Source organism: Halichoeres trimaculatus, unplaced genomic scaffold (assembly GCF_033239565.1).
Source record: "Halichoeres trimaculatus isolate MK-OKI-2021-1 unplaced genomic scaffold, fHalTri1.1 fHalTri1_scaffold_23, whole genome shotgun sequence".
NCBI lineage: Eukaryota > Metazoa > Chordata > Actinopteri > Labriformes > Labridae > Halichoeres > Halichoeres trimaculatus.
Window position 1 is genome coordinate 2,237,479 of NW_027437201.1, and position 12,995 is coordinate 2,250,473.

At 41.8% G+C, this 12,995-nt stretch overlaps 1 protein-coding gene across 1 annotated transcript; it reads right to left on the reverse strand.

Annotated features, from left to right (window-relative positions):
* Nucleotides 1-1,116: 1,116 nt before the first annotated feature.
* eif3c (eukaryotic translation initiation factor 3, subunit C) lies at nucleotides 1,117-12,424 on the reverse strand. The gene is made up of 23 exons (XM_074663866.1): nucleotides 12,271-12,424; nucleotides 11,356-11,473; nucleotides 11,193-11,258; nucleotides 10,913-11,102; nucleotides 10,619-10,744; nucleotides 8,777-8,828; nucleotides 8,468-8,592; nucleotides 8,253-8,380; nucleotides 7,986-8,139; nucleotides 7,656-7,759; nucleotides 7,312-7,453; nucleotides 6,501-6,626; nucleotides 6,229-6,322; nucleotides 5,856-6,043; nucleotides 5,263-5,487; nucleotides 4,989-5,180; nucleotides 4,566-4,737; nucleotides 4,326-4,485; nucleotides 4,115-4,180; nucleotides 2,631-2,718; nucleotides 2,345-2,510; nucleotides 2,198-2,239; nucleotides 1,117-1,559 (listed from the first exon to the last, which is right to left on the reverse strand). Exons 2-23 carry the CDS (start codon nucleotides 11,451-11,453, stop codon nucleotides 1,480-1,482), a joined length of 2,784 nt encoding a protein of 927 aa, XP_074519967.1. The 5' UTR covers nucleotides 11,454-11,473; nucleotides 12,271-12,424; the 3' UTR covers nucleotides 1,117-1,479.
* Between the last annotated feature and the right edge of the window lie 571 nt (nucleotides 12,425-12,995).

The following is a 12,995-nucleotide window of genomic DNA, read 5'->3' on the forward strand; positions in this document are numbered from 1 at the left end:
CAAAAGACTTGTATCACTTTTATCGAATGAGTATTTGAAATGTGTGATACATCAGAGAAGCTTACCCCCCCCCCCCCCCCCCCCCACACACACACACACACACACACACACACACACACACACACACACACACACACACACACACACACACACACACACACACACACACACACACACACACACACACACACACACAAACCCGGGCGTGTATTACACCGCCTGTCATACAATGAGTTCCTTTTGCTGGAGTGAGGTTTCAAAATAAATTCACATTTTTTAAATCCAAATTTGAGCCAGCGCACTGAAATTCTCGGAGAATTTTTCTGTTTCGGAATGGAATAAAGTTAAATAATTTTTAATCAAAAATACTTTTTTTCTTAGGGATGGGTGAGGGCTGCTATCAGTATCAGGCTGACACCTGCCTTATTTCAAAGTATTGGTACTTGCAAAGGCTGTTAATACCAGCAGCCAAAACTTGAGGGAAAAAAATCTTAAGTTGTGTCAGTCCTCCTCGCCAGTAGTTGGCGCTACATTGTTGCAGTTTTACACAGCGGCAAATTTGCTTCAGGTCTTGTTCAAACAACATAAATGAACCAGGCAGAGTTGACAATTAAGCCTTTTTTTTCACTTCAGTTCGTTTAAAAAAAACAAAAACAAAAAAACCTCTGACAGTTGCTAGTTTTATTTTACACTTTTAATTATCAAAAACAAATGGTAAACTCAAGAGTGTTGTTCGTGTTTTATTTTGGACTTTATGTCAGTGTGACTTTGCTGTCTTTGATCAAACTGATTTGTCAGTGTTCATTGAAATTATATTTGTCAATAGTACTAGTGGTATTGGTACTCGGTATCAGAGTACTCGTACTGGTATCAGTCTGACAAAGTGGTATTGAACATCCCTAGTTTTTCTTTTTTCTGCACTATTGTAAAACATCTGTTATCCATGCACTTTAAAATGGATGGATAACAATAGTTCTATTTCAAGCATTAAAGATATTATTTGGACTAAACTGCTCAAACATACTTGTGGAGCAACAATTACAGAAACACATTTTGGTGATCAGGAATTGACTGTTAATTTAAGGCAGAAAATAATAAAGTCACAAAGAAAACTCAGAAAAGTTTGACTATTGTTTATTAGATGAGTATGTCAGAGGTACTTGGCATGTTTGTCTGACTGCACTGCCTCAAGCCATTCACACTGTAACCCTTTCTTCCTATCTGTCAATACCTTAAATGTTTATTCATAGAAATATTAGAATATCACACTGAACAGCCACAGTGAAGATGACCTGCTCTGCTCCAGCGTCCAGCTCTTTCAGGATAAGCAGAAGGCAGATTGTTTGCAGTCCAAAGAAGGGGAGCAGCTCACAGCCACGTATGGAGCACAGGAACATGTGTTATCATTGTTGTATTAGCTGAAGTTATGGAATGAAGACTTGTTTCAGGTAACAGGAGGGCAACCCATGTGTTCCTAGCTCAGTAGTTGCTTTGGTTTTGATTTCTGTAGCCACCTCTCTGGTAGCCCCCCTGTTTCTGCTGGTAGCCTCCTTTCTGATCTGTGAGAGTGGAAAAAGAAACCATGGTTACCTCAGAGTAACATGACACTTTTTTAATCCAGGTGTCAAATTAAAATCATTTTCTAGCTATAAATCGTTTCAAAAGCAACAATTTTTACAACCTTCACTGAGGAAAGACTTATTCAGCCAGCTCATCTGTTGATCAACAGATTGTTTCTAATAAAAGCTACATGAGTAGCAAATGGGGGGGTGTTTCCTTCTGGGATTTCTCTTCCTTTCATTTTTTGAAAACCATTTCTCTCAATTTTCCTGATCTGCACTGGCCTCATACATAAAAGACCTGATCTAACAGTGCCATGATATGAACACGTGACACATCACTGCTCTTCATTTCTAACTTTGAATCCAGCTTTAATGAATGTTAGGACTTCTGTCCTCTGATATGGTGATGTGTGCTACATGCTATCTACTTCTAAAAAAACAACAAACTTATCCTTAACTGAACTTTTAATACATCACAAGTTCGCTACTGATTAAATGTGTCCAAGCTAAGTCAGCAACAGGGTTAAGAGCAGCCAACACATGGCAAGAGATCTAGAGGTTGCTGGTGTGGGAAGGTCACCATGTGGTCACAATATTTCTGTTCCCAAAGTGTGAAGTCAGTGTAGCTTACGTACCCCTCTGGTAGGACTGCTTCTGCTGGTAGCCACCTTTCTGATCTGTAATGAGAAGAATGAGTGATTTATTCTCTGAGAGCGAGACAAACACTGAAACAAGATGCAAATCTAAAGTATTCTGCATCTGTGGTTACTCTGTTAACTCACCTCTGTTAAAGTAGCCTCCGTAGACGCCCTGTTTAAGGTCAAAGACGCGCTCGTTGTTCTCCACCAAGCTGCCCAGTTTCTCTGCCAGCTGCAGGGCCATGTTCTGTAGGGAGGTGGGCTCCGTGCGGTGCATCACCACTGTCTGTGTGGGCTGGTCGAGTGACGCCTGTGTGGAGAAGGAAACATTTAGGGCTTTTTAGTCAATGGTTCATTTAAACATGAGTCAATCTAAAGCCAACAGTCACAGCTCGAGGTTTACTCTAAGACAAGGAAGAGTGGGACTTACCATCAGCTCCTCATTGATGATCATCTTGCTGATAATGCTATGAACAGTGGCAATCTCCAACTCAAACATCTCAGACAGTGTCTCCATACTAGAGAGAAAAAAAAACACACAAAACATCACCAGTTTCTTCATGATGCAAATAAAATTTAATCTCAATTTCTCTTGATGCTGGTGTTAACAATCATGCTAGTAGGTGGAGGGACAACTTGACCTGTATCTGTTCTAAGGGCCAATCCCAATTGTCACTCTTCCCCCTTCCCCTTTTTCTTACCCCTTCTCCTTGGCCCTCTATTTTGGGGGCCAAGAAGAAGGGGTTAAAAAAAACATCCCTGGTACAATCCCTGTTACATCATCATTCCTCAACACTCTCTGGCTGTCGTAGTCAGAGCGACTGTTTCTCCTCTTCCAAAGCCAACACATTTTTACAAAGTGATGATAAACTGATGTCAGATTAGGCCAACACATTCACAGCAAACAGACTTCACTGCCATGTACTGCATTACAGGAGTGATGAGACATCTAAGCTATGAAAAACTAACATTAAGCTAACGTTACAGTATTCAGAAGCTATATTGTGTAGCTTCTGAATACTGTAATGTTAGCTTATCATAGTTTACGTGGGATTGGCTTTAAAGTGATACTCCGGCATGGAACAAGTTGGGTCCTATCACAAGGTTTAGGGCAGAAATTCCCCCTACAGCAGTGATTTTGTGCAGCAGAAGCCCAGGGCGCACGCACCAAACACCCCCTCCCTGCTCCTCTGCCGGTTTCCTCTGCACTCAGACGAGGCCATATTTTACTTGACCAAAAACACAAATGAATGGACTCTCACCGAAAAAACCTGATATTGGTCTGCATTCATGCTTTATTCAGAGAATTTTCAGAGCCTTACTTTCACACAAAAACACCGCTAAATAAGGCTCTAGTTCTCATCGTGTCGAAAAACGGCGCTACCTCCGCTGCAGAGCCACAGCTGGCTACGAGGCGCTCGGCGCTTAGTGTATCAGTCTGTGCGCGGCGTGCCAGATATAAACAAACGCAGGTAGTCTGCCAGGACGAAGAGACACGATGAGAACTAGAGCCTTATTTAGCTGTGTTTTTGTGTGAAAGTAACGCGCTGAAAATTCTCTAAATAAAGCGTGAATGCAGACTGATATCAGATTTTTTCGGTGGGAGTCCGTTTATTTGTGTTTTTGGTCAAGTAAAATATGGCCCCATCTAAGTGCAGAGGAAACCGGCAGAGGAGCAGGGAGGGGGTGTTTGGTGTGAGCACCCTGGGCTTCTGCTGTACAAAAACACTGCTGTAGGGGTCATTTCTGCCCTAAACCTTGTGATAGGACCCAACTTGTTCCATCCCGGAGTATCACTTTGAGGCGTAAAAAGTGAGGCTGCAGCTTGAAGCAGAAGCGTATTGGTTCACCTCAAATAATGCTCAAGCAGTGACAGACATTAGCTCAGTTAAAGAAGCTTCATCCGATGCCTACCTGATAGAGTCGTACACACTGCTGTATGTGAACAGGTAGGTCCTCAGTGACTCCTCTTGGATCTTTCTGTAGAAACAGGGAAAACAATCCAGTTGGTGGGGATTATAAATACTTTAAATCACATTACACACTCATGGCCACGCTGCAAATCAAAACAGTGACAGGATCGCTGACCATATAGATAAACAGACAATGATTTGTGTATACTGACCTGACAAGCATCTCTCGTACTCGCTGCGTTTCAGGAAACAGGTCCCACACTTTACTATTCATCTTCTCGTTAATGATGAAGGAGTGGCAGGTACGCCAGTCACCCATCTTCATGGCTTTGCTAGCTGCCACCACGTGCTCCCTCATGCTCTCTGGGGGTCCTGTGGCACAGACACAAGGCCACAGTTATCCTGTTTGTTCAACTTCATTTGAACATGACAGTGCTAAGAGTGGTGCTCACCCAACAGAGGCTGTCTCTCTCCCACCCTCAGCTGGTGGTGGAACTGTTTGCTGATCATCCTGCGGCGGGCATCGAACTCGTGTGCAGCCATGTATGGAATTTCCAGCAGCATGGCGGATACAAGGTACACACACTCCAGCAGCTCCAGGTTGATGTGCATGTGGAAGGGCACCTGTAAGGCAGGTTAGAAGTGATGTCATGATGTGCTGTTGCAAAATCAATCCTGTTTAAGGACGGCAGCACATGGTAGAAGAAACATTCAAATGAAACAAACAGTATCTAAAATTTAAGAAAAGCTCATATATGTTCATTCTCTGCTGTCTGAGAGTAGGTGTTTGTAACACAAACTTAGTTTTTCCTTTAATTACAGAAAGCTTCTTTATGCCAGCCATACTACCATGAGCTCAGATTGTTTGAACTGACCTGTCTTCTCTTCTCGATCTTCTCCTGCTCTGCGTTCCTCTCCTGCATGTTCCTCATGAGCAAACCCTGACCAAGGAGCTCTTTAGCGCGGCCAGATGACTGGATGTCCAGCAGGGCGTTGTGGGCGTCTTTGATCATGCCCTGTCTGAAGGCGCAGATACCAAGCTGCACCATAGTTCTGTTGTAGAGGATCTAAAAATGGAGGAAACATGCACTCTGAGTTAATCGGAGTTCTCTGATTCTCACATGTTATTCTCTCTGTCTGTCTGCTCACTTGAACTGGCGGATCAGCGTGCTGGATGTTGTCCTGCAGGTGGCTCATCAGCATCAGGTCACGAGCCTGGTACCAGCGAGAGTGCAGAGCATGGTGATAGATGTGGCAGAGGATGGCGCAGGTGCGGATGCGGTCAGTGCGATCCTTGGCGTAGATGAACTTGCAGAGACGGTCCATGATGACAGCGCTGTCCTCTCCCTCACTCTCCTCCTGGTCTTGCTCTGACTAAAAACCACAGAAGGGCTCAAACTAGCAGATCTCAAACCAAGACTAGACTAATAAATTCTTTCACTTCCTGATAGATCAATACTCAGGGTTCATACACTTTTTTCATGGTCAAATTCAAACACTTTTAAAGGCGATTAAGGTCAGTTTTCAAAAATTTCAAGTCCTGTGAGCAGTTGTAAAATGCATAATGCGACAGGATTTCATTCTCACACAAAATAGAAATTTCTTTCTTTCTTTTTTTTTAACAAACTGTTGATGCATATTAACACATTAACTCAGTTGTATGTTGAGCAAATTAAAAACAAATCAACAAATTAAAGTGTGATCAAGTGTTATCAAGCTGCAAACCACTTTGCCTCTCTTACCTTGGTCTCTCCCTGGAGGCCCAGGCTGCGGCGGTGAGCCTTGTAGTCAAACTTGTAGTAGGTGTGCATGATTCTGCGGAGGTAAATACGGCAGATCTCCTCTGTGCTGCCCTTGTTCTCCAGGTAGTTGAGCAGCCGGTCTACAATGCCACAGACTCTCCCCTCGTCTTTCAGATTGTCCACATATTCTGGAGAGGGGATGGATCAGGGAAAAACAAAGAACGAGATTTTACACAGCCCCTAAAATGTTACGCAAAATACTTCAGGGACACTTTAAACATTTAGTGATTTACTTTCAAACATAAAAAATTTACTACTAAGAGGATACTTTCAAATAAAGATAAGCACAAGTCCTTGCTCTGGTGTGACTCACCTTGGGAGTGGGGATCAGTGTTCTGCATGATCTTGGTAAACTCTTCATCCATCCTCTCCACCAAAGTTAAAATGCATCCACGAACTCTGAAGGGCTAAAAAAGGAAAGAAGAAATGAATGTAAAGTTGAACTCTGGTATTAGGATACAACGCCAGATGTGCAGTTTGTACAGGAAGTGATGAACTATTGTAAGATGTTCCAAACAAACACATTTAAAAACGATCAACTATTATGTTTTTCTTTTTTCAAGATCAGAAGAGAGAACGGGGTACCTGGTCTGTCACCGCCAAACTCTCACTGTCTTCTGCAATGTTCTCTCCAATGAAGATGTTGTTGTTTTCAAAGAGGATGTCCAGCAGCTCATCGATACAGTCCAGGCATTTCTTCCACATGTCAGGCTACAGGGTAAAAAGACAAAACAACCATCCTTTTGACTCTATCTGCATTGAAATCTGTGCTTATTATGATCCATGTATGACACTACAGCTTTAAGGGATATCAATAGCTCCACACTGCCATGCATAGACATGCCCAGTAAAACTTTGTTGGAAATCTACTAGGGCTGCACGATCGATCATTGAAAGATAGTGATCCGTATTCACACATGTACATGATCTTATTTCTAAAGACAGATCATTCTTCAGCATTTTATTTCTTGGGCAGTATTGTAAACAAATGCCCCCTAAACGCAGCACCTCTGCTGCCTTCTCCTTCAACCAATGGCAGAGTGTCTTCACAACACATGGGCCTGCTGCTGCTAACTTTACTTGAATGACCAGGGAGCAGCCAGACCTCACGTTGTCTATTCTTTCCAAGCTAGCTTAGCTTAGCAGATACAGCTCCCCAAGAAAACTGGTTCAGGATTTACGCTTTACATTTTACCTGAGAAACACTGTAAAAATTAGCTCGTTATACATTTTTAACGTAACAAAACAGAGGAACTAACTACAACTCAAAGCAGACACTAGATGGCCTACTCAAGTCAATAACATAAAACAATACATGGATGTCAGGTGATAAAAGATTTTCACTTGTTTTTTGTCATTGATCTGTTATAGAACAGGTTGGATCCAGAGCTCTTACCTTCATGAATGCTGCCAGGTTAGGGTTGTAGTCGTACAAGGAGGCGATGATATTGAACTTGATCTTGACCATGACACCTTGGCCTAAGTTGTTCTCAGAAGCGATGGCTGCCAGAGCGTGGAGCAGCTCAATCTGAGCAGCTCTGTTGGAAAGAGGAAAAGGAAAATGTGGTTTAGATAAGATCAGAAAATTCACCTAACAGTTACAAATGTAAAGACCTTTTCTGTGCCATTTTCTCCGATGTGTAATACTCCTGTCTGCTGTAAGGTCTGCAGCTATTTTGACAATTTTTTGAGATGAAAATTACAGATGAAACTGAACGTTAGTCCATGCAGTGATCTTACCTGTCTGTACCCTTTTTGCCTCTAGCCTGCAGGATCTCATTCAGCTTCTTCACCACAACTGGGATGTTGATCTCTGTGCCTTTGGCAAACATCTTGGGCTTCTCCTAATGGATACAAAACAAAAAAAGAAAACAAGCAGACAATGAGAGTTTGATGATCCACTTCATATTGTGACGGTTGCTTTTCAAAGGTTGCCTGTCCTTACGTGCCCTTTGACACAAACATCTTTGTAAATCTGTCTGAAGCTCCTGAGTTAACTGTACTGTACTGATATGAATCAACACCAGAGCTTTCAGCTTCTCAAAGGGCTTCATTTGATCTCTCCTTTACCTTGACCAATGGGGCACCTCCCTTGACCTTCTCCCAGCCTCCTTCCACCTCCTCTCCTCCTTCCTCTTCTGCCTCCTCCTCCAGCCGCTCTTTCTTCTTGAGCTTCCTTTTCTTCCCAGTCCTCTTCTCACTCGGCTTTTCAGCATCCTGAGTCCTGGAGATGGACACAAAGTGTGTTGCTGTGCTTTAGTTTTCATGATTCAAATTCAGGAACTTTTTGTTTCCTAAAACCAACCAACGAAAGAAGACGCTGACAGGGAGACTCACTTTTTGAGGAAGACCACAGCTAAGGAGGAGGTCTTCTCCTCACCCTCATCAGAACTCTCACTGCCACTGTCAACAGAGTCAGAGCTCCAGCTCTCATCATCATCATCATCACTAGATGAAGTTTCATCCTATTGGAGGGGAAAACATCAGCACATTAGCGAGGCTTACTCTCACAAAGTAGTGAAACAGTAAGCTAACAGGATATTGGCACTAACCCCAGACCCCTTGGCAGTTTTAAGGAACTTGCTGGCGTCAGCGGTGGGCTCCGTTTTTTTCTTTAAGAAAGACTTCGCTGTTCCTCCTTCCTCGCCTGCTTCTCCATCGCTTTCAGAGGATGAGCCTGGTAAAACACAATACATCAAAAAATATTCAGAGATCTTGCATGTTTCAAATTCACCTCACCAATTGAATATAACCCTTGTGCAGACACAAAAAAAAATAAAAATGAAAATAGTTGTTTTTCTTGTACATTTTACTGAGGTCTTGTACTGTGACAGTAAATTATGCGTACACATCAAACTTACCAGAATCCCCTGGCTCTTTCTCCTCCTCCTCATCTGCAGACTCCTGTGGATTCTAAGAACAAAAAAAGAAAACAGAAACTTTTAGTTTTCACCTTTGTTAAATGGACCATCACATGGAAAATAAACTGTTTACAGAATGCTCTGCACTAGGGCTGAAACGATTCCTTGAATAATTCGAGGTACTCGATTGTAAAAAATGATTGAGGAATTTTCTCCGCCTCGAGGAATCGTTTAATTAAAAAAAAAGCTCAAAGAGTGGTATTTCAAATCGAGCTGATGCCATATTTAGAGAGTTTTCAGACCCTCAAGCCACCTCTTTTTCAAAAAAGCGACTAGCAACAAATCTAGCTTCTTTTCTGGAGTTTGGAGACTGATATGAAAGCATGTATTGATCTGCATCAGCTGCTTGTATCTCATATCTCATCAGATTGCACGGTACTTGGAATTCATCACCCAAAGTCACTTAATTTTACACTTGCTTGAAACAAAATTTCATTTGGAAAATGACTGCTCTTTAACTTAACAAAAATGTGTTTTATCCAATTACTCGATTAATGGATGGAATTTTCAGTAAAATACTCGAATACTAAAATACTTGATAGCTGCAGCCCTACTCTGCACACTGTGAGTCACAGTTACAGTGCCCCTTCCAAACTACATTCAGACACCGTTGGGTTTAAATGGAGCCTTATATTCCGATTAGCCCAAACAGATTAAAAATGCTCCATAAAAACACCTCAATCAGTATTAACATTTCATCCAGTTGCAGAGGGGTAGAATATTCCTTTCCCCAAACCCATCTAAAGTACAGTTCTGTAAACAGTGAAGCGGAAAGTTGTCAGGCTGAGTTCTGTCTGCACATGCTCTGTCTTGATGTACATGCACAATACAAGTACAACTCTCACTGCCAACTGACTTTTTAGTTAATTATATATCTATTTTTGTCAATAAAGTGACTAGGGACAAATCTAACATTATTTCTGGTGTTTGGAGACTGATGTTACAGCACCGTTGATCTCTCCTCATTGAGCAGCGGGTTCTGTCACCCCCCGGTTCCAAAATACCTAGAGACAGAGAAATCATCCTCGCTCACAGCAGACTCTGGCTCACTTTGGCCGGTCCAAAGCCCAGGAAAAGGAGGAGGGTTAATATTTGGATTTAGATTTAAAAAAAAATGTGTCAATGTTGTTACTCTCTCCTACAGCGTCTGAGACAAATGCAGGTAAATGACTCCTGCAAATTAGGCAATGGTGTCATTTAGCATGTTTTAACGCCTGGAACAGCCAGAAGTGACTTTTCTGAGAGGAGTTGGTAACACTGGTTGCAGAGCTTCATCTACAGCTTTGTGGTAGTGTAAAGACAATGGGAGCTACTGTGCTAATAGACAATGGACCCACATCTTTGAAAAACAATGTGATGCTTGCAGTGATCTGCGCATGTAACACATCAGAAAAACTGCTGTTCTGATTAACTGTCATGGCACATGTAAACACCAGACTGTAAGAGATCACGTCACATATAAACAATTTATCTGAGATCTTTAATCAAAATGAAAAAAACATCTGCATGGAGACCAGGGGCTAAACCTTAAGCGACCATCAGTTCTGACCAATCTGGATCACACAGTACCAGGGGCAGTTTCGGGTTTAATGTCTTGCCAAGGGACAGTTTGGCGCACAGATAGTGGGACATGAGATCGAACCCATCTTCATATTTGGGGACAACTGGCCCTGCCACTGCAACAGCTGCCCCACATTGTTAGTTTGTGCTACTTTCAGCTGAAGGTGTAGCTCATTTTCTAAGAAAAGCAGAGGACTACTGAGAGAAAGGTTCTTCATTTACCTCCTTGTAGGCAGCTATTTCTGCTTCATAGTCTCTGTTGTACTTGCGGATCTTCTGACGTAGTGTACTGAGGGCTTTTGCATTATTTTTGTTCATCTTCTTTTTGCCCTCTTTATCCTCCCATAGCTGTGAAGATAAACAAAATGTATAAATTAATTCTAGAAACACATGTGCAACGTGGTACAGAATGACAAGGTAAAAGAATGACACACAAAATTTACCCATCTCAATAGACCTGAATTGGTGCAGGTAAATTATTAAAGGTTGACAGATGACGTGTCAAAATCTACTGACCTGGTTCAGGTAGTCCTCCAGGTCAGCCAGAAGACGGATATAAAAAGGGGGGACACCCTCTTTGTCCACAATGTTTTTGCTTTTGAGGAAAGCTCGACACAACTGTTCAAACTCTTCAAGACACTTGGCCATGTCACGAATCTTCATAGCATTGCGGATAGTTTTGATGAGGTTGGTCAACTCCTCAAACCTAAGATTTGACGTTGAGTGTCATTACAAGCAGAAAGACAAAGGAAAAAAAGAAAGTGGGGATTTCAGGTTTAGAAAACAGCACACCAACCTTTTGTCCTTGGCACTCCGCACCACTCTCTTGGTGTCTTCCTCATCATCACTGAGAAGCAGCGACCTGTGGAATAAAAAATAAATCATGATATTCAAGAACTAACACCCAATCACTATTGGGATTACATTTGCTTTGAGCTGTAAGTGTAAATTGCACTGACTGCTTGAAAGTCGTTCCAGGTGCTTTAGGGGTGATCTCATCGGCAGATGAGGACTCCTCTGACTCACTGTCAGAGCCAGTGGCAAAGAAACGAGACATTGCTGAAGGGAGATGTCAAGCTGCAAGGACAAAAATCCACAGAATGGAAAGAAAAATGGTTATCATGTGAGTTTAAGGGACTGTCAACAAATAATGGTCTTTGTTTTAAGGTATGACTACTGCCACCTCAAAGGACACTATCTTTTCATCTCTCCCTGGACTAATTTTCATTGAGTGTATGTGTGTGTATACACCTAATTAAAACAATTTACCATGTTTTAATGATTATTTTGAACAAATGATGTCGATTATTATAAACACAAACAAGTATTCTAGTGTTGATTTGAAGAGCAAACTTGACATTTGAGAAATTGGACAGCACAAAAACTGCAAATTCCAACACATGATTTGCTTGATTTGCTGAATAAATTGCGGAACATGTTAACCTTCTGTATCAAATACAAGTGAAATATCACCCAAATGACCTGATATAAAATTGGCCATTGCATTATTGGTCAAAATTTAGTCAAAGTGATAAGTAAACCCCATGTACACACACACATAAGAGTATACACCGAGACCAGCCACAATAGCAATACGTTAGCAAACAGTAGCTGTGTAGGAGAAAGTGACACCTCAAATAAAAGAACCAAGCAGAGTTTTACAAAAATAAAAACATTTAAGACACAAACTGTGCTGCCTTGTTGATAGCTTGAAGTATAACAATGATATGTATTTCTTGAGACAGCGTGGCGCGGGGTTGCTGCTAAGCTAACCATGACAGTTAGCACGGGCCTTCCCGCATGTTAAGCCGGTTTCTAGACTTCGTTTCGCCACGAACAGTTTTGCAATTGAACAAAAAACGAATTAAACCCACCTACGTCCTTGCGAAATTGATACTTTGACGTGTATGTATGATCTGGCTCGTTATTACATCCAGTTTAGCTGTAACAGGGGTCACAGATACAGGAGTCCGTTAGCCTTGCCGGGCACGGCGTCAGAAAGGAAGCGAGTCATTGAACGGAAAGAGCATCAGCAGTTACATGTTAGACTGAAGCTCCTGGGTTATGCTGCCACCTAGCGGAAGATGCTACCTTTTCCAATCAAACCCAAACTTAAACTGTAATGTTTCTTGTTCTCATTTAGTCACTGTTAAACCAGTTGAATCATCTAAAAAATATATATTATTTAAGATGAATACTCACACAAGCTGCATAACCATAACATGGATGTGAACAATGGATGACTTTTAGTTTTCATTTTGTTTCTCCTAATACTTGGGACACTAAACAGAAATAAGTCAAGACGAAACATGAAAGTTATGATATGATATGATATGAAACAGGATTCAGTCCAAGTTTACATCCAGTGTTAAGTCTTTAAGATATAATTTGAGCAACCAAACACCCACTCTCAAACACACACATTGTAGAAACACTGCAGTCTACAATTCAAAATCACACACTCACAAAGCTCAAAGGCCATCTCTAACATATTTCCCCAGGCTTGCTGCCAGTTGAAGACAGTGCACTTGTTGATTCACAAACCCCGGACAAAAGCTTTCTTTGTCGAGTAAGTCTTAACAATAGTATGTAGGTATGT

Excerpts from the sequence above, each read along its gene's own strand:
- eif3c (XM_074663866.1), bottom strand. The coding sequence starts at position 11,453 with ATGTCTCGTTTCTTTGCCACTGGCTCTGACAGTGAGTCAGAGGAGTCC. Across the intron at positions 4,738-4,988 it reads AGATCGAGAAGAGAAGACAG|GTGCCCTTCCACATGCACAT; the intron begins GTCAGTTCAAAC and ends CCTGCCTTACAG. Across the intron at positions 1,560-2,197 it reads GAAGCAGTCCTACCAGAGGG|ATCAGAAAGGAGGCTACCAG; the intron begins GTACGTAAGCTA and ends CCACTCTCACAG.